The sequence below is a fragment of the Macrobrachium nipponense genome, chromosome 1 (assembly GCF_015104395.2).
Source record: "Macrobrachium nipponense isolate FS-2020 chromosome 1, ASM1510439v2, whole genome shotgun sequence".
In the NCBI taxonomy this organism is placed as follows: Eukaryota; Metazoa; Arthropoda; class Malacostraca; order Decapoda; family Palaemonidae; genus Macrobrachium; species Macrobrachium nipponense.
In genome coordinates, this window is record NC_087200.1 from 154,180,307 (window position 1) to 154,203,045 (window position 22,739).

At 39.0% G+C, this 22,739-nt stretch overlaps 1 protein-coding gene across 1 annotated transcript in view; it reads right to left on the bottom strand.

Moving 5' to 3' along the window:
- The window catches only part of LOC135219770 (large ribosomal subunit protein uL18-like), a 29,604-nt gene extending 7,216 nt beyond the window's left edge, over positions 1-22,388 (bottom strand). The window contains exons 1-4 of the mRNA XM_064256823.1: positions 22,285-22,388; positions 2,196-2,341; positions 1,825-1,999; positions 334-536 (exon numbers count right to left, since the gene is read on the bottom strand). Of these exons, the coding sequence (XP_064112893.1) occupies positions 334-536; positions 1,825-1,999; positions 2,196-2,341; positions 22,285-22,287 (527 nt within the window). The 5' untranslated portion in view covers positions 22,288-22,388. The remainder of the gene's footprint in view (positions 1-333; positions 537-1,824; positions 2,000-2,195; positions 2,342-22,284) is intronic.
- Between the last annotated feature and the right edge of the window lie 351 nt (positions 22,389-22,739).

Genomic DNA, 22,739 nt, shown 5'->3' on the forward strand with positions numbered 1-22,739 from the left:
CTAACCAACATTAAGAACAATCGGCAGTTTCTTTCATCAGTGCTCCAATCATCATCAAAGATATTCGCATACTTATTAAAAAGATATTCGCATACTTATTAAAAAAACATACATAAATTTTCACATTACAAAAGATATATACAAACACTGAGACTTTTGAGAAATCTACAGCTACCAAACACTACTAGTATATAACTTATCGCATAAAAATAACAGATATCAATTTGCTAGTTGCCTTATAAATTTTTTTTCTCTCTCTCTAAAAGCTAAGTTAAATATTCCTTATTCCTAGTAAGAAACAATTATGTCATCACAATCCAGCAACTACATTACCTGTGGGGAATCTCAATCCCACCATCAACAGCCCCCTTCATGACACCAAAGATTTTGGCACCAGTTGTAGTGCGTGCCAAACCAATATCAAGATTAGCACGGAATGCACCAGGGCCCTCTTCGACGTCTTCTACATTATACATCTCTCCATTAACTTCAGTCTGTCCTTCATACAAGGCATCTAACTTCAACTTCTTCAGAACCTGAAAAGGATATTCAACATTAGGAACTTGTACTAAGGAGATCGTCTCTTCTGCAGTGTGTCCCTGACATCACTGCATACACTTCCCAGTCAAGGCATACTGAGCTTATGGAACCTTCGCATGCATCTAGAGCCAAAATAATTATTCTATTATTCACTTATGGGCCAGACAAGTTTCTTTTCACCTTCCTTGTGACTTTGACATTATTCCATTGATCTTGGTCAATGATTGAGGTTCTATCATAGTATCATTTAACACACACACCACACACACACAAAAAATGGAAATATAGAAAAGCAAAATAATGTTAATGACATTCCCAGTTTTAATTGTTAAAATTGAAATAAAATGCCATTACACCTATTCACCTGGGCTCTGCTGGATGCAAGTGTGCAACACACTTTTAAAACTATTATATACGAGGTGGTTAATTTGGTCTGTCTGCATCATTTAAATTAACTAAAAAATAAAAAATTTCCTCTGATATATATTTATTATTTACCTCTAAATGCCTGTAAAGGCTTCTGAAAAACTTATTTTACAACAGGATGAACAACAGCTTTTCCTTTTTTAGCACATTATTCAGAGGTGAGCAAAATGGAAGACAAAGTAGGTAAGGTGATATCTCAGTACTTAGACATTTACTGGTTTTAGAAGGCACTAATACTGCCAAAAATGAAAAGAACCAAATTAATTTTTCCCATACAGAAGACCACAGTGAATTCATACCAGACCACCCGAGAGAATGCCATTTTAAAAGGCATTTTTGCAAAGATGGGCCTATACACGTACTGTATTTTTGCCTTGGTAATACCACCACCAACCACCATTTATCATTTAAGCAGATCAACAATTTTCTTTTGAGTGTTTTAAAACCTGAATATTCAACTTTTAAATGGACACTAAAATTGTGAGGTGGTTTAAAAATATAAGGCCTAAAAAAAAAAATAAAAAAAAAAAAAAAATTTAAAAAATTAAATAAATAAAAACATGGATTAGGTGAATGCCACAAGTTTGACATATGGCCACTAACCATCAGATTAATGCTATAAAAATATTTTACTCCAATCTAAATGGTTAAGCCCAAGGTTATTTGGGAGCAAAGCAAGAGGTCCTGGAATCCCATAACCCTAAAAATAAGACATTCCCCCTCACACTGCATTCTACGCAGTCACTTGTATAACTTTGCCAACTCGAACTCTTGGCTAGCCATTCTTGCCCAAACGGTCATCGAACTTACCCACACAAAATAACCTCCCCCTTTCCAAAATATTTGTTAGAAACTTACTCTTCTAGACAAAAGCAAGCCGGTGCAATAGCAGGCAGCATAGTTGGTGAGGCCAACCTTGACCCCAAAATGGGGGAGCTCATGAGAATAAGCACTGGCAATCACTACATCTCCCTCAATACGGGCAAAGGCAATTTGTGCTATGACATCAGTGTTGGTAATGCGCACAATCATCCTGAAAATAAAAACAAAAACAATTATTTCTAAGGTAGAATATAAAATGCAGGACTTCTGATCACAAGTATACATCTTGGTCTATACTTATTGTAACTTATTGTACTTATTGTAGGCTAAACTTTAGATACCTACATCATACCATAACAGGAACTAAGTTTATAACTAATTATTATTATAACCTTCCATCAACTGACCTATATTTTGGAGTGTTGTACTTATTCTTGGCTTGAACAACAAGGCGTTTTCTGGCATAGTAATCAGTCTTGCCTTCGCGTCGCCTTTTAAACTTGACTTGGAAGCGCTTAAAATAAGCCTTGTTCTTTACCACCTTGATGAAACCCTGGAAACAAATTTTACGATTAAAAATGCAATACTTGTGTAGGCACAACCACATACCACACTTTCAGCATCTTAAAAACATATTTTGAATCTATGGCTTAGATTTTATGCAATAAGTTCAATGCAGAACAGAATCACAGGCAATTCTTCCCACTAATAAGCCACACCTTAGCTGGAGCAGATACAGATTGGGAGATGGGCGAGAGAAATCCTAATCTTTCCCAGAATGCCATGTTCTGTTCTAACCAGACCATAATTTCCCAACCAAACCTAGGGTGCAATACACAGACCTAGGTAGAAAGCACTTGACCCCCCCCCCCCCCCCCCCCCCCCCCCCCCCCCCCCCCCCCCCTCCCCCCCAACCCCCCCCCCCCCCCCCCCCCCCCCCCCCCCCCCCCCCCCCCCCACCCCCCCCCCCTCCTGCCAATCTCTAAAAAGTAAATAAGTGAACATCTGTCTTCCTACTCTACATATACACTAGAGTAAACTACGTGTACTAGAGTAAATGATCAGGCCGCAAAATGTCAATCACTGATTTAACACCTTTTCACCTGATAATTAATTGGTGAAACTACAAGAAAATTAAACCTAAGAAAACCTTTCAAAAGACTAAGTTTCATTAACACAATGAGCTGTAGAAAACTGCCATACAAATTCAAATAACCATGTGAAGTCTTCACAATATAAGTGTCCAAGGCAATTTTGAAGCAAATATGACATCCCACCAAATAATGATGACCCATGAACTACTCTTCGACACTTCCTACCCATTATTCATTTAATGGTGTAATCAGCACAATGAAAAAATTTTTTGGTAGCCAATACTATTGAAAGTATGAGGCATGGAATTCCCGGGGGTCATGTGGCTGAACTGAAATGCATTCTTATCTTGTTACTGACATCACCACTGAAACCCCACACAGATTATTTGACCAATTTATACACATTTTGTTCTTAATTCACTTAAAAAAAATATATATTTGTAATTTTTTGGGGTTAATTTGGTTGAAAAAATGGGATAACAGACATGAATTAAATAAACATTTTGAAGTAACAAAGTAAAGTTAAACTAAATAATGAGTAAAGTAAACAATTAAGGGAATAACGCTTTGCATCTCATAAACCGTGTACTCGTGTGCTGCCCGCAACCGTGTTTGTGGAGTGAGTGCTTAGGAACCAGGAACCGCAATGTAGTTCAAGAGCAATTTGGAGTGAATTAAGACCAACACATGTATAATTACAATCAAATAGGCACTGTGGAGTTTCAGTTGTGATGGAAGTAAGGTTAAAACCACCTATTACAAGGTAAAAATGAATTTCAGTTTAAACCATGACCCCAGGAATAAAAAGTTTCATACTTTCACTAATATAGGCAACAAAATGTTGTTTTATTGTGCTGATTACAACTGCAGTCTTGAGTAAGATCAATAAATGTTACATATATATGCTAACACTGTCCCAATAAGTGCTGGGAAGGCTGGTGGCTCCGCTGCGCTTACGAACGGCACCTCACACGGGTGCCTCCATATTGGATTTCAAAACCGCCTAGAAAATTTATAGTTATGATACAATAAACTTTTGTACATACTTACCCGGCAGATATATACTTAGCTATAGTCTCAGACGTCCCGACAGAATTTCAAATCTCATGGCACATGCAACAGGTAGGTCAGGTGATCTGCCTTTCCCACCGCTGGGTGGCGGGACTAGGAACCATTCCCGTTTTCTAATCAGATTTTCTCTTCCACCTGTCTCCTGAGGGGAGGCTGGGCGGGCCATTAATCGTATATATCTGCCGGGTAAGTATGTACAAAAATTTATTGTATCATAATATAATTTTTGTATATGCAACTTTCCCGGTAGATATATACTTAGCTGATTGGCACCCTTGGTGGAGGGTAAGAGACAACTAAATAAATATATAAAAACAGGAAACAACACCTGTTGTAGGTTATAAAAACCTTGGTTCTTACCTGAATGGGCAGAAGACTTCATGGATACTATCTATGAGTCTGCTTGCCTCAAGTTAGGTATGTGGGTCTCGTTTGTTTTTGTTCTCTCTGCATCTCCTGCCCAAACGTTTTCTTAGGCTAACAGCTCTACGAATGCAGAGTAGGAGGTCAACCACACAGCTGTTTCGTGCATTTCCTAGTGTGAATTTTCGTAGTTTTTGTAAACCCCCACCCAAGAAACCCCGGTTTCCCAATACATCCCCCCTTATCGTTTTCAGCACATTTTCAACTAAAACTATTTCCATTTTCATTTCCGTGTCCGTGGCTTCCCCCACCCAAAACCCCAGTTCCCAAAACTTCCCCCTTTACCGTTTTTTTTACACTTTTGGATATTCCATTACCGCACGTTTTCAAAATTAGCTCCGAAACATACTTCCGCCATCTTGTTTGTATTCATCCGCCGATTCTCTAGCAGAAAGTACTTGTGCCTGATGAATCAGCAGGCGCTCCGTTTCGTCAACATAATAAGCATGTGAGCTCTACGTAAAATAGGGTAGATCATCACAGCAGGCCAAGCAGGCCACCTACCATCAATGCAAGCCACCCTCCGAAAAAGTACATTATAACGCGTCCTGACACCAGAGATGGGCATCAGTCGCGACTTGTTGTTGGTGAGAAACGGAGCTAAAGACCTCTACTCTCCTTTCGAAGTAAGTATTTTCTCGAAAGTTAGAAATTAAGGCCAAATTTTAAGATTTAAACAGAGGGTACTGAAAACGGTCTCAAACGTAGTGCAAATCTCACCAAAAAAACGCGTTCAAACATTTTTACTTACAACTCGAGGTATTTAGAAGATTGACGCCATCTCGATGTTTACGGAGTAGCTTGTGTCAATAAACTAACCATTTCCTGTGATAAATCCGCACCACCACTTGTACCCACCCACAGACGCTGGAGCACTTTTATCACACAATCGAAAACACGATTTCTCATCAACAACAAGCCAGGCGTAAACAGCTGTTCGGGGATAGAAATGACGAAAAAAAAAAAACAAAAAAGGGGGAAGAAGGTTGGCTCTTGGCTAATCTTTTTAAATAAGTAGTAAAACATCAATATTTTACATATTTATGATGATTAATTTGAAAATATTCGTTATTGAAAAAGTAACTCGACTCTGACTCAAATTTAAGTAATTATTTTTCTGAATTAGAACGTTCTTTCAAGTTCTGTATTATGACGTCACGACATCTTGACTTTCGTACCTATTGTAAATAATTGCTATACTCAACTGTCATTGCAGAACAGTTTACCAGTTATTCATGCAGATTGTTATCAGCTATACATGTAATTGTTATAATCGTAATGCGCATATATATCTTTATTATTTACTTTTGATATATGAAGATGTTTTACTGCCTGGATTATCGCCGTAGTGTGACGCAATCGTTTTCGGTCCATGGGCCTCTTGTCTGTTTTCGCACCATAAGAAATTATGGGGCCGAATTTTGCAAATGACCAGAAAGTCGTTAAAAGAGGAAAGTTAGCATTGAGGGGCATATGTTTTTGACTGAGAAAAATACAAATTTATTCAATAGCTAGCTTGTAAAAAATACTTGGTTATAAAAACTTGATTGACAACTAAGCAGCATGTCTACTATGGGTTTCAGATGACACTGCAAGCAGGTTTTTGGGCAATACCTATTTCTGTAACGAACACTCTTAACAGAACGAGATTTTGCTATAGTGCATTACACCCAGTGCCGTAATTTATAGGGGTATCGTGAATCACTAATCGTAAAGATAACGACACTTGTCCTTGTACCAAGAGACAAAAACTCCATTATGCAGAAATGGATACGAACACGCGTATAAAGCTCCACCTACCCTCTCCCCAAACCCCACCCCCCCCCCTCCACCGCCATCCCTTTTCTTCTTTGTTCCTCCGCCTTCCTTCCTTTCTCTCTCTCTCTCTCTCTCTGTTGCCATTCGGTATGTGTTGACCCTCCAAACTGGGTATAAGACTACACACAAAACGTTGAAATTGGTGAAATTAGGCTATGTATTGGAAGTATATATACATAAATATTAAAGCAATTTTATCATTATTGCATTACTATGACAACTAGAATTCATGGAAACAGTTTATAACCTGTTAAGCGTCACCCACGTAATAATACGTTTACCGCGATCTACTCGGTAGCGCCTTCAACGGGATATTACGTTCAAGACTTTAACTGTGCTTGTCAAGCCGTCAGCCCCGTAATAATACGTTTACTCGTATAGAAAGTGTAGGAACATCATTTGGTAACACTCTCAGCACATGGGAAACTTATTTCCAGCCTGGCAACTCTTTCCTGGTGGTCGCTTATGCTAGAAAAACTGCCTGTCCCTGTTGGTTTTCTTTCAATACGCTTCGGGCGTTTATCGAGACAATTGGATTTCGCGTCTTTCACAATGAATGTCCCAAAGAGGAGGCATATTTCTTTAGGTGAGATCAATCAAATACTAGATGAGGAGTGTGATATTGATAACCTATTTGATGATGAGAGCTCTAGTTCTGAATCCTCCAGTGATGATACAAACTGAGAGAGAGAGAGAGAGAGAGAGAGAGAGAATTTCCTACAGTTAATTACAGTATGAATAACAAGCATAAAAATCAATATTAACTTTGAAAAACTATCATCAGTGCTATGATCGCTGATTACAAAAAAAGCGTGACGGTACGTTAGCAGCGAGCTCATCAGGGGCGGACGCTTAACAGGATAATGGAACGGCGTATGTGTGAAGCCTCCACTAATGTGGCAACGATGATTTTGCCATTCTTAGCATGCAAACATTAAAGCATGCAAACATTAAAGGTTTACATTTATTTTCTGGCATACGATTATTTAAGAAATTCAAAATACTAATAAAGACTGAAATCATGAAAAAGTGCTAGCAAAAAAACAAAAAAGCAAAAAAAAAAAAAAAAAAAAAAAAAAAAAACGTAGTCGTTCCTCTATGCACTTTTCCGTATTCGTTCCTCTATGGTTTTCGGCAGCCAGATGTACGAAAACGTTAGAAACATTTGATTTTATCTACGTTAGAAATATCTGTAATTTTTCGGGGTAATTTGGTTGCAAAAAAGGGATAATATACATGAAGAATTAAATCAAATTTTTTAAATAACAATGTAAATTTAAACTAAATAACGAGTAAAGTAAACAGTTTAGGGAATAAAACTTTGCAGTTTCGTCGTCTGTCGTCGTCTGCTGTTTGTAATTGTGTTTATGGCGCGCGCGCTTAGAAACCAGGAACAGCAACGGGTTTAAAGTGCAATGGAGTGAACTGAGACCAAAATGTGTATAATAACAATCAAATAAGCACTGTGGAGTTTTCAGTTGTGATGGCAGTAAGGATAAAAAACCGCCGATTACAAGGTAAGAATGAATTCAGTTCCAACCATAACCCCCGGGAATAACGAGTTTCATACTTTCACTAATATAGGCAACCAAAATGTTGTTTTATTGTGCTGATTACAACTGCATCTTGAGTAAGATCAATAAACGTTACATACATACGCTAACATTGTTCAAATGAGTGCTGGGAAGGCTGGGGAAAGATGGTGTCCGTCACTGATGAGAACCGTCCATGAAAAACGTAGCCGCCATATTGGATTCAAAACTGCCTTGAAAACATATTTTACGAAGAGCTCACATGCTTATTTTAGTTCGTATGGGGCTTTCATATATCACAATATGTTGACGAAACTTCAGTCTTTTAAATGGTATGCTTAGAGTTGCAATTGTATTCATGTTTCACCAATTAAATATCGAGTGAATAAGACCCGTCTACCGTGATGAGGGTTGGCCTGTACTGATGTTTCCCCCTATGTTTTCAAGGCAGTTTTGAAATCCAATATGGCGGCAACCGTGTGACATGTCGTTCGTAACCACAGACAGTCCACCATCTCTCCCAGCCTTCCTAGCACTCATTTGAACAATGTTAGCATAAATATGTAACGTTCATTGATCTTCCTCAATATTGCAGTTGTAATCAGCACAATAAGACAACGTTTTGTTGCCTATATTAGTGAAAGTATGAAACTTTTTATACCCAGGGTCATGGTTTGAACTGAAATTCATTTTTACCTTGTAATCGGTGGTTGCATCCTCACTGCCATCACAACTGAAACTCCAATGATTATTTGATTGTACTTATACACATTTTGGTCTTCATTCACTCCAAATTGCACTTGAACCACGCTGCAGTTCCTGGTTCCTAAGCGCTCACTTTTTCGAAGAGTGGCCACAAACGCAGTAGTCAGTGGGTTGGCTAGTCCAGTCAGTTGTGTACCTTACAGGGTAAACAACCGCAGACGATCCATCGTCATCACACTGGCCAGGTCTTATTCACTCAATATTTAATTGGTGGGAGCGCTTACAGTTCAGTTGACCACGGGTTTCGTCTGCTATGGAATCGGCGGAGCAATACAAACAAGATGGCGGACGCTTTGTTTTGGCGCCCGGTTTAAAAACCCCGAAACCTATAAAAACGATAATGGGGGACCCTTTTGGGAACCGGGGTTTTTGGGTGGGGGAGTACATGCGAGTAAATGAAAACGGTAAGGGGGAAGCCATGGGAAACCGGGGTTTTTGGGGTTTTTTGGGTGGGGGAAACCCAGATGACGACAATGAACACGAAAAACAACAAAACCCTAGCAGACGAAACCCGTTGCCAACTAAACTGTAGGAGCTCACGTAACAACAAAAATGTAGGAGGTCCCGTCCCCCGTTGTGTTAGGCTAACCAAACGACGGCAATGAACACTAAAAACATTGGTTAAAGTCAAGGCCACGTTGTTTGCTCGAACACATGGACTGCGTTCGAACACGTGGACTTCTAGCGAACGTGAATGTTCGGATGTGTTGAGCGTGCCTGACTTTAGCAAAGCGGAAATAACAATGGCGTGCTTAATTTTGGCAATAATTAAAAATAACGTGCATTTACATTGATAACCTTACCTTGGAGATGTTGCTAGTCGTCCGAAATATAGAACTTAATAAGAGAAATCAGAGTCGTTCAAAAATCTTCTGGTTAGAGGATTTTTTTTTCTTTCTTTGGCGGGACGGTTGTTTTCCGAGATGACTGAACAAGGGGAATTGTTTTTCAACAAATAACTAACTAGGGATCGTTCGTCTTGACACAAAATGTATATGTCTTCCAGCGTGACGGGAACGGCGGCAGCGAACGCCACGTAAGCGCGGAACACGACAAATTCTCGCAGAAGAAGACATGGTAGTTATGATGAAGCACTGAACTGGCTGAGAAGCAAGGAACAGACTGAAGGGTCGAGGAAGGTCGGGCAAGGTCCCGTTCCAGGTACTAGTTATCCTAGCGGATAACTAGTACCTGGAAAATATGTATCGAAGAATGTAAAAAAATTGTAGGTCATACAGATGAGTTGGGCAAGGAAAGAAATATCGAATAATGGGGAAAAAAATGTATCTCCTACAGATTATGTTGGCACGGGTAAAACTATCGTGGGCAAGAGTCAAAATATCGAATAATGAAAAAAAAAAAAAAAATCGAACTCCTGCAAATTAGTTGGGCAAGCATGGGAAAAAAAATAGAATAACGAAGGGAAAAAAATGGAGCTCTTACATTTCAGTTGGGCATGGGTGAAAATATAGAATACTGTAAATTAAATTGGAGGTCCTAAAGATTAGTTGGGCAAGATTAAAAAATATCGAAGAGAATCGGCTTTCATGTTGATGCAGTCGGGTTCGGGTTCGGTCCTGTGGGTTTGGGTTCGGGTTTGGTCGGCTGGGGTCGGGTTTGGTAGGCTGCGGGTCATCTGCGAGAACTACTTACCTTGGCGGAGGGATTACGGACCGGGCAAAATGGTGTTACACGGTCCGGTCAACTGAACTGTAATCTACCCTTGGTGAAACAAGAATACAAGTACAACTTAACATACCATTCAAAAGATTGAAGTTTTGTCAACATAACGTGATATATGAAAGCCCCATATGAACTAAAATAAGCACGTGACGCTCTTCGTAAAATAAGTTTTCATGGGAGTTTTGAAATCCAATACGGCGGCAATCGCGTGACTGGCCGTTCTAGCCACAGACAATCCACTATCTTTCCCAGCAATCATTTGAACAATGTTAGCGTATATATGTAACGTTTATTGATCTTACTCAAGGTTGCAGTGGTAATCAGCACAATAAAACAACATTTTGTTGCTAATATTAGTGAAAGTATTTAAATTTTTATTCCCAGGGTCATGGTTTAAACTGAATTCATTTTTACCTTATAATCAGTGGTTTTATCCTTATTGCCAACACAACTGAAACTCCACAGTGCTGATTTGATTGTAATTATACATTTTGGTTTTAATTCACTGCAAATTACACTTGAACCACGTTGCTGTTCCTGGTTCCTAAGCACTCACTCCACAAACACAGTTACAAGCAGCAGACGACTACACTGTTTATGAGGTGCAAAGCTTTATTCCCTTAATTGTTTACTTTGCTCATTATTTAGTTTAACTTTACTTTACTTCAAAATGTTTATTTAATTCGTGTCTATTATCCCTTTTTTGCAACCAAAATAACCCCCGAAAAATTACAGGTATTTCTACAGAAGCAATCCGCGGTTGCCTAGACTATGGCAATTGACGTTTTTCTATGTTATTTTACTCGGTGTACAAGATTTGAAACTAATATTTATTCGGACGACTGTAACTAAGCAGTAATTTACCTTTGAAGAATACATGACGGTACCAACGGGTCGACATACGAGTTCAAAGGTAAATAGAAGTTTTGTTCCAGTGAACGAAGAAAATATTCCCTTCAACTCTTGTAAAGCAAGTAAACAACATAGGAAAACGTCAACTGCCATGGTCAAGATCACCGTGGAATAGTTCTATAGGTAAATCTACCAAGTGTTTAGCGAAGTGTAAACACAGCCGCCACATTTGAATTCCGCAACCATCACGGAGCCATATGTTCACTGGGGGAAAGGCGGGGTACTGGGGGGACAGGAGGTACGAGTTTGCTAAATGACGGTGGGTCGTTGGGTAGTGGATGTGGCAAATAATGACAGAGCCCCCCCGTACCCCACCCCCGCGTAAAAGAAGACAAATTTCAAGGTAGACTAAGATACAACCAAGCTAACTTCACCAACCTAACCTAACCTATCCTAGTAGAACGTGTTACCTGACTGGGGGGCAGAGCCCCCTGTAACCCCCCCCTTAAAGGAAGCCAAACTTGAAGGAAGGCCAACATATAGGTTACCATAATAACCAAACCACCCTAACCTAACCTAGTAGAACATATTACCTGACCGCCACCCGTACCCCTCCCCGTAAAGGAAGACAAGCTTGAAAGTAGACTAAGATATAACCAACATAACCTAACCTAGTAGAACGGTGTTACCTGACTGGGGGGGGGGGGGGGGGGGGGGGGGGGGGGGGGGGGGGGGGGTGGGGGGGGGGGGGACCCCTTCAAGAAAGACAAACTTGAAGACCAACATATAGGTTAACATACTAACATAACCTAGAAGAACATATCTGACCGCAGGGGGGGGGGGGCCTCCCGTAAACCCCACCCCCCACCGTAAAGGAAGATAAAATTGAAGGTAGCCCAAGATATAACCAATGAAAAACTGTTCTAATTATTAGTAAAATTTTATCCAAAATTTTTTATGGGTGAGAAAAAGATTGTATAATTATGAGCGTAAATAGACAGAGGTGGATAATGGAAAGAGAAGGTGGGAGAAAAAGTTAAATTGAAAAAACAAATTGAAATGTTCCAATTAAGGGTCAAAAATTTTAACAAAGAAACATTTTTAGATGGTATGAAATGGTATTCTGAATGATGAGAAACGAAACAGGTCAGACGTGAACTACTTGGAAAAGGGGATGGGGTGAGTGAGTTGTGTGCAAATCATGTATGGAATATCCCAAGCAACTTGCAATTTCATGTTAACCGACAGGAAGGTAGGTATCGAATCGTCCTAACACCCACTTCTAGTCCAACCACGTAGGCATTTTCAGGTGTCTGCCCTAAATTATAAACTTAATATTTCAAGGTATTTATGGCAAAATATTAGGTGTGGACAAAACAAAAATATTATACAAATACTATGATAAAGGAAACAGGAATAAACACTAGAATTCTTATAACATGATTAAAAAACAATTTAGGAAAATCTATTTATTTAACTCAATGTATGGATAACCCCCAATTCTTCACTCGGTCCTATAGCAATGTACGGGTCATACTGCAATGTGATTGGCTAAATACATGTACCCCTCCCGTACACCCCCTTGTTTTCCTCACTAAGAAGTCTGCATTTAGAACAAAAACTCCATTATGCTGAAATGGATACGAACACGAGTATAAAGCTCCACCTACCCTCTCCCCCCCCTCCACTGCCACCCCTTTTCTTCTTCGTTCCTCCGCCTCTCTCTCTCTCTCTCTATCTCTGTCTGTTGCCATTCAGTATGTGTTGACCCTCCAAACTGGGTATAAGACTACACACAAAACGTTGAAATTGGTGAAATTAGGCTATGTATTGGAAGTATATATACATAAATATTAAAGCAATTTTATCATTATTGCATTACTATGACAACTAGAATTCAAGGAAACAGTTTATAATAATGAGACGGCGTATGTGTGAAGCCTCCACTAATGTGGCAACGCTGATTTTGCCATTCTTAGCATGCAAACATTAAAGGTTACATTTATTTCTGGCATACGATTATTAGAGAAATTCAAAATACTAATATAGACTGAAATCAATGAAAAGTGCTAACACACACACACACACACACAAAAATTATCCGTAGTCGTTCCTCTGTGCACTTAACCGTAGTCGTTCCTCTATGGTTTTTGGCAGCCAGATGTACAAAAACGTTAAAAACATTTGATTGTATCTACTTTAGAAATATCTGTAATTTTTTGGGGGTAATTTGGTTGCAAAAAAGGGATAATATACATGAATTTATTTAAAAATTTTAAATAAAATAAATTTAAACTAAATAAAGAGAACAGTAAACAATTTAGGGAATAAAACTTTGCAGTTTCGTCGTCTGTTGTTCGTAACTGTGTTTGTGGCGCGCGCGCTTAGAAACCAGGAACAGCAACGGGGGTTCAAAGTGCAATGTGGAGTGAACTGAGACCAAAATGTGTATAATAACAATCAAATAAGCACTGTGGAGTTTCAGTTGTGATGGCAGTAAGGATAAAAACCACCGATTACAAGTAAGAATGAATTCAGTTCAAACCATAACCCCTGGGAATAAACAAGTTTCATACTTTCACTAATATAGGCAACAAAATGTTGTTTTATTGTGCTGATTACAACTGCAATCTTGAGTAAGATCAATAAACGTTACACATATACGCTAACATTGTTCAAATGAGTGCTGGGAAGGCTGGGGAAAGATGGTGGCCGTCACTGATGAGAACCGTCCATGAAAAACGTAGGCCGCCATATTGGATTTCAAACTGCCTTGAAAACATATTTTACGAAGAGCTCACATGCTTATTTTAGTTCGTATGGGGCTTTCATATATCACAATATGTTTGACGAAACTTCAGTCTTTTAAATGGTATGCTTAGAGTTGCAATTGTATTCATGTTTTCACCAATTAAATATCGAGTGAATAAGACCCGTCTACCGTGATGAGGGTTGGCCTGTCGTGATGTTCTACCCTATAGGGGGAAACATCAGTACAGGCCAACCCTCATCACGGTAGACGGGTCTTATTCACTCGATATTTAATTGGTGAAAACATGAATACAATTGCAACTCTAAGCATACCATTTAAAAGACTGAAGTTTCGTCAACATATTGTGATATATGAAAGCCCCATACGAACTAAAATAAGCATGTGAGCTCTTCGTAAAATATGTTTTCAAGGCAGTTTTGAAATCCAATATGGCGGCTACGTTTTTCATGGACGGTTCTCATCAGTGACGGACACCATCTTCCCCAGCCTTCCCAGCACTCATTTGAACAATGTTAGCGTATGTAGTAACGTTTATTGATCTTTACTCAAGATTGCAGTTGATAATCAGCACAATAAAACAACATTTTGTTGCCTATATTAGTGAAAGTATAAGAAACTTGTTATTCCCGGGGTTATGGTTGGAACTGAATTCATTCTTACCTTGTAATCGGCGGTTTTTATTCATTACTGCCATCACAACTGAAACTCCACAGTGCTTATTTGATTGTTATTATACACATTTTGGTCTCAGTTCACTCCACATTGCACTTTAAACCCGTTGCTGTTCCTGGTTCTAAGCGCGCGCGCCATAAACAATTACAAATAGCAGACGACGACAGACGACGAAACTGCAAAGTTTTATTCCCTAAACTGTTTACTTTACTCGTTATTTAGTTTAAATTTACATTGTTATTTAAAAATTTTGATTTAATTCATGTATATTATCCCTTTTTTTGCAACCAAATTACCCGAAAAACTTACAGATATTTCTAACGTAGATAAAATCAAATGTTTCTAACGTTTTCGTACATCTGGCTGCCGAAAACCATAGAGGAACGAATACGGAAAAGTGCATAGAGGAACGACTACGTTTTTTTTTTTTTTTTTTTTGCTTTTTTGTTTTTGCTAGCACTTTTCATTGATTTCAGTCTTATTAGTATTTTGAATTTCTTAAATAATCGTATCATGCCAGAAATAAATGTAAACTTTAATGTTTTGCATGCTAAGAATGGCAAAATCATCGTTGCCACATTAGTGGAGGCTTCACACATATGCCGTTCCATTATCCTGTTATGCGTCCGCCCCTGATGAGCTCGATGATAACGTACCGTCACGCTTTTTTTTGTAATCAGCGATCATAGCACTGATGATAGTTTTTCAAAGTTAATATTGATTTTTATGCTTGTTATTCATACTGTAATTAACTGTAGGAAATTCTTCTCTCTCTCTCTCTCTCTCTCTCTCTCAGTTGTATCATCACTGGAGGATTCAGAACTAGAGCTCTCATCATCAAATAGGTTATCAATATCACACTCCTCATCTAGTATTTGATTGATCTCACCTAAAGAAATATGCCTCCTCTTTGGGACATTCATTGTGAAAGACGCGAAATCCAATTTGTCTCGATAAACGCCCGAAGCGTATTGAAAGAAAACCAACAGGGACAGGCAGTTTTCTAGCATAAGCGACCACCAGGAAAGAGTTGCCAGCTGGAAATAAGTTTTCCCATGTGCTGAGTGTGTTACCAAATGATGTTCCTACACTTTCTATACGAGTAACGTATTATTACGGGGCTGACGGCTTGACAAGCACAGTTAAAGTCTTGAACGTAATATCCCGTTGAAGGCGGCTACCGAGTAGATCGCGGTAAAACGTATTATTACGTGGGTGACGCTTAACAGTTATAACTGTTTCCATGAATTCTAGTTGTCATAGTAATGCAATAATGATAAAATTGCTTTAATATTTATGTATATATACTTATCCCCAATCATAGCCTAATTTCACCAATTTCACGTTTGTGTGTAGTCTTATACCAGTTTGGAGGGTCAACACATACCGAATGGCAACAGAGAGAGAGAGAGAGAGAGAGAGAGAGAGAGAGAGAGAGAAAGGAAGGCGGAGGAACGAAGAAGAAAAGGGATGGCGGTGGAGGGGGGGGGGGGGGGTTGGGGAGAGGGTAGGTGGAGCTTTATACGCGTGTTCGTATCCATTTCTGCATAAGGATTTTGTTTTTGTCTCTTGTTACAAGGACAAGTGTCGTTATTCTTTACGATTAGTGATTCACGATACCCTTATAAATTACGGCACTGTGTAATGCACTATAGCAAAATCTCGTTCTGTTAAGAGTGTTCGTTACAGAAATAGGTATTGCCCAAAAAAACGTGCTTGCACTGTCTCTGAAACCCATAGTAGACATGCTGCTTAGTTGTCAATCAAGTTTTTATAACCAAGTATTTTTTACAAGCTAGCTATTGAATATTTGTATTTTTCTCAGTCAAAACATATGCCCCTCAATGCTAACTTTCCTCTTTTAACGACTTTCTGGTCATTGCAAATTCGGCCCCATAATTTCTTATGGTGCGAAAACAGACAAGAGGCCCATGGACCGAAAACGATTGCGTCACACTACGGCGATAATCCAGCAGTAAAAACATCTTCATATATCCAAAAGTAAATAGGGGGAAACATCAGTACAGGCCAACCCTCATCACGGTAGACGGGTCTTATTCACTCGATATTTAATTGGTGAAACATGAATACAATTGCAACTCTAAGCATACCATTTATTTAAAAGACTGAAGTTTCGTCAACATATTGTGATATATGAAAGCCCCATACGAACTAAAATAAGCATGTGAGCTCTTCGTAAAATATGTTTTCAAGGCAGTTTTGAAATCCAATATGGCGGCTACGTTTTTCATGGACGGTTCTCATCAGTGACGGACAACCATCTTTCCCCCAGCCTTCCCAGCACTCATTAAATTGAACAATGTTAGCGTATGTATGTAACGTTTATGATCTTACTCAAGATTGCAGTTGTAATCAGCACAATAAAACAACATTTTGTTGCCTATATTAGTGAAAGTATGAAACTTGTTATTCCCGGGGTTATGGTTTGGAACTGAATTCATTCTTACCTTGTAATCGGCGGTTTTATCCTTACTGCCATCACAATGAAACTCCACAGTGCTTATTTGATTGTTATTATACACATTTTGGTCTCAGTTCACTCCACATTGCACTTTAAACCCGTGCTGTTCGGTTTCTAAGCGCGCGCGCCATAAACACAATTACAATAGCAGACGACGACAGACGACGACAGACGACGAAACTGCAAAATTTTATTCCCTAAACCTAAAATTTAATTTACTTTACCGTTATTTAGTTTTAAATTTACAATTGGTTATTTAAAAATTTTGATTTAAATTCAGTATATTATTCCATTTTTCCCTTTTTTGCAACCAAATTACCCCGAAAAATTACAGATATTTCGAACGTAGATAAAATCAATGTTTCATAACGTTTTCCCGTACAATCTGGCTGCCGAAAACCATAGAGGAACGAAATACGGAAAAGTGCATAGATGGAACGACTACGTTTTTTTTTTTGTTTTTTTTTTTTTTTGCTTTTTTGGTTTTTGCTAAGCACTTTTTCATTGATTTCAGTCTTCATTAGTATTTTGAATTTCTTAAATAATCGTATGCCCAGAAATAAAAAACTGTAACCTTTAATGTTTTGGCAGCTTTTCAATGTTTGCACGCTAAGAAATAATGGACAAAATCACAACATCGTTGCCATACTTAGTGGAGGCTCCTTCACACATACGACCGTTTCCATTGATTGCTATTAAAGCGTTCCGCCCCTGATGGAGCTCGGCGTGCTAACGTACCGTCAATGCTTTTATTTTTTTGTAATCAGCGATCAATAGCACTGATGATAGTTTTTTTCAAAGCGAATATTGATTTTTATGCTTGTTTATTTTCATACGGTAATTAACTGTTAGGAAATTTCTCTCTCTCTCTCTTCCTCTCTCTCTCTCCTCTATCTCCTCGCCTCTCTCTCTCATTCTCTCCTCTCGGAGTCCCAGTCACTCGGCTAAAGAAAAAGTCATCTTCACTCCCGCAACTTGGGAAGGAAGAAAAAGTTTGTTATCATCCACTGGCGGGGATTCAGAAACTAGAGCTCCTCAATCATCAAAATAGGTTATTCAATATCACACTCTCAATCTAGTATTTGATTGATCTCACCTAAAGAAAATATCCGCCTTCTTTGGGACATTCCATTGTGAAAGACTGAGAAATCCAATTTTCGGTATCGAAATAAACGCCCGAAGCGTATTGAAAGAAAACCAACAAGGGACATGGACAGTTTTCTAGCATAAGCGACCAACCAGGAAGGAGTTTGCCAGGCTGGAAATAAGTTTCCCAATGTGCTGAGAGTGTTACCAAATGATGTTCCTACACCTTTCTATAACGAGTAAACGTATTATTTACGGAGGGGCCTGGACGGCTTGACAAGCACATTAAAGGTCTTGAACGTAATATGCCGCCCGTTGAAGGCGCTACCGAGTAGATCGCGTGGTAAAACGATTATTATTACGTGGGTTGGGGACGCGTTAACAGGTTATAAACTGTTTCCATGAATTCTAGATTGTCCATAGTAATGCAATACAATGATAAATTGCTTTATTTAATTTATTTGTATATATAACTTCCAATAACCCTATGCCTAATTTCACCAATTTTCAACGTTTTGTGCGGTAGTTCTTATACCCAGTTTTTGGAAGGGTCAACACATACCGAATTGGCAACAGAGAGAGAGATGAGAGAGAGAGAGAGAGAGAGAGAGAGGAGAAAGAGACGAGAGGAGAGAGAGAGGAAAGGAAAGGCGGAGGACCGAAAGAAGAAAAAGGGGATGGCGGTGGAGGGGGGGGGGGGGAGGGGTTTGGGGAGGAGGGTAGAGGTGGAGCTTTTATCGCGTGGTTCGTATCCATTTCTGCATAATGGAGTTTTTGTCTCTTGGTTACAAGGACAAGTGTCGTTATTCTTTCACGATTAGTGATTCCCGACGTTACCCTTATAAATTACGGCACTGGGCAATGCTACTATAGCCAAAAATTTCCTCGTTCGGTTAATGAGACTTGCCGTTACAGAAATAGGTATTGGCCAAAAACGGTGCTTGCACTGGTCTCTGAAACCCATAGTACGAACATGCTGCTTTAGTTGGTCAATCAAGTTTTTATAACCAAGTTTTTTTACTTTTTTAGCAAGCTAGCTATTGAATAAATTTGGTATTTTTTCTCAGTCAAAAACTATATGCCCGCCCCTCACAATGCTAACTTTCCTCTGTTTTAACGACTTTCTGGGTCATTGCAAATTCGGCCCCATAATTTCTTTTTATGGTGCGAAAACAAACACAGGGCCCAATGGACGCCCTGGAAAACCGAAACGCCGGTCACACTACCCCCCGGCGATAAATCCAGCAGTAAAACATCTTCATATAAGCCAAAAAAAGTAAAAATAATACAAGATATATATATTTGCGCATTACGATTATAAACAATTACAATGTATAGCTTGATAACAATCCTGCACTGAATAATAACTGGTAAAACTGTTCTGCAATGACAGTTGAGTATAGCAATTATTTACCAATAGGCACGAAAGTCAAAGATGTCGTGACGGTCATAAAAAAAAATTTACAGCACAACTTGAAAAGAACGCTTCTAATTCAGAAAAATAATTACTTAAATTTGAGTCAGAGTCGAGTTTACTTTTTCAATAACGAATATTTCAAAATTAATCATCATTAAATATGTACAAAATAATTGATGTTTTACTTACTTACTTACAAAAATTAGCCAAGAGCAACGCTTCTCGTCCATCTTTTCTAACCCCAACAGCTGTTTACCGGCCTGGCTTGTTGTTGGATGAGAAATCGTGTTTCGATGTTGTGATTAAAAGTGCTCCAGCCCCGTCCTGTGGGTACAAGTGGTGTGGCGGATTTTATCACAGGGAAAATGGTTAGTTTATTGACACAAGCTACTCCGTAAACATCGAGATGTGGCGTTCAATCTTCTAATAAATACCTCGAGTTGTAAGTAAACAAAATGTTGAACGCGTTTTGGGTTTTTGGTGAGAATTTTCCACTGCCGTGGGCGCCATTTTCAGGTTTACCCTCTGGTTTAAATCTGTTTTAAATCTTAAAATTTGCCTTAATTTCTAAACTTTGTTTGGGGAAAATACTTACGTTCGAAAGGAGGAAGTAGAGGTCTTTTAGCTCCCGTTTTCTCCCAACCAACAACAAGGTCCGCGAACTGATGCCCATCTCGGGTGTCCAGGACGCTTTATTAATGTACTTTTTTTAGGAGGGTTGGTACCTGCACTGAATGGTATGCTGGCCTGCGTGGCCCTGCGTTTGATGTTTTTACCCTAATACAAAGATATATATTGCGCATTACGATTATAACATTAACATGTATAGCCTGTAAACAATCTGCATGAATCAACTGGTAAACTGTTCTGTCAATGGACAGTTGAGCTATAGCAATTATTTACAATTAGGTTAACGAAAGTCCAAGAAAAAAAATTGACATGAACGTCTAATAACAAAGAACTATTGAAAAACGAACGTTCTAATTCAGAAAAATAATTACTTAAATTTGAGGTCAGAGTCGAGTTTTACTTTTTTCAATAACCGAATATTTTCAAATTAATCATCATAAAGATGTAAAGAAAATATTGATGTTTTTAACTAACTTACTTTAAAAATTAGCCAACGAGCAACGCTTATCGTCATCTTCTTTTACCCCAACAGCTGTTTTTACGCCTGGTCTTGTTTGTTGATGAGAAATCGTGGTTCGATTGTTGTGATAAAAGTGCTCCAGCGGTCTGTGGGTACAAGTGGTGTGGCGGTATTTTATCACAGGAAAATGGTTAAGTTTTATTGACACAACAAGCTACTCCGTAAACATCGAGAATGGCGTAAATCTTCTAAATACCGCGAGTTGTAAGTAACAAAAATGTTGAACGCGGTTTTGGTGAGATTTTTCCAACTGCCGTGGGCGGGATCCATTTTCCAGTACCCTCTGTTTAAATCTGTTTAAATCTTGAAAATTTGGCCTTAATTTTCTAACTTTGGGGAAAAACTTACTTAATTCCGAAAGGAGAGTAGAAGGTCTTTAGCTCCGTTTCTCACCAACCAACCACAAGTCGCGACGATCGCCCATCTCGGGTGTCAGGAAACGCGTTATAATGTACTTTTTCGGGAGGGTGGCTTGCACTGATGGTAGGCTGGCCTGCGTGGCCTGCTTTGATGTTTTACCCTATACACTAACACTGTTCAAATGATTGGCTGGGAATGGCTGGGGAAAGATGGTGGCCCATCACTGGATCAGAAAACCTTCCTATGAAAAACGTAGCCGCCATATTGGATTTCAAAACTGCCCTTGAAAACATATTTTACCGAAGAGCCTCACAATGGCTTATTTTAGTTAGCGGGTGGGGCTTTCATATATCACATTATGTTCGACGAAACTTCAGTCTTTTTAAATGGTATGCTTAGAGTTGTCAATTGTATTCTTGTTTCAACCAATTAAATATCGATCAGATGAATAAGACCCCGTCCCAACCCACGAAGGGTTGCCTGCCATGGTGATCTACCCTAATATACTTTTTTTGGGGTGGTATACATTGATCATACATGGTCCACCCCTGTACCATGCGGTGTTTTACCCTACTGGCCCCTGGGGGTTAATTACAGTTGTCCGAATAAATATTACTTAAAATTCTTGTTCAGTAGGTAATACTGCATAGATAATCCGCAACCGCCATAGTCTGGGCCGCCGTGGATAGGTACCCTAGCTCTACCCTAACTTCGAGCATGCCGTGACCGTCGGTGTGTTGGGCCAGTCCATGCGGTTGTTTTCCCTAAATTCAATTGCACCAGACTTCTATGTCCCAATACCCTGTAGTTCTTGGGGCCCTTATCGTCCTCTGACAACAAAATTCAAGGAATAAGCACCCAAGGCCAATGTAAAGTGTAGTAAACTAAGCGTGATATCTAACGGTAGTTCAATGAATGACAGGTAATTTGGTTCAATGAAAATCCATCCAAAGTGCGATTCTCGAGGGTGCCATATCGAGCACAGGGAGCCAGTGATTGCTGGAGTTTCCTCGGTTAACAATAGGCTAAAGGCAAATAATTCAACACCATCAACGCTTTCCGTGTAGTCTAATAGTGACTTTCAGTTTACTTCGGATGCAAAACACAAGGGATATCCTTATAAACCGTGGCCTGCCGTACCATCTGCAGGGTCAGGTAAACAAGATTGACGGTAATCCAAGACCACGTTCTGCGAAGTGCCATTAGATTTTGAGGTTTATTTCATTAACTGGAGTCACTCCACGAACCACACTGGGTGAAACTATGAAGCAAAACATATGCAAATTATCTATAGCACAGGAACTTTGCCTTCACTCACCATTTTGGAGGATTTTGGTAAATTTAGCAGCCGACCTCACTGCTGTGACGAAGGAAGGCCGACCACGCACTGGAAAGATGGCGACAAGTTTTGTAGCTAAAATCCTAAAGAAGGAAAATAAGTACCATATTATTACTATTAAATCGCGATATTTACTTGACACAAATAACCTCAAGTTTATCAGTTAAATTTTAAAAATAAAATGTTAGCATTCAATTCTAAAATTATTGTATATAAATAGTTGGATGAGTCATATCTCTCCAACAGGTTACGTTTTTCACGCAATAAATTCTTCAATTTGGTCTTTATGAAAGTGGCTGGCCTTTTCATTTTTGGTTGCCCCTCACCCCCCAAAAATATTATAATGAATTTTCAGTAAAACTAGTACTTTTGGTTTGTAAAAGGGTTGTAGACTTTAAAAATTAATTATTGGTATTTTTCTAACTCTAGTTATG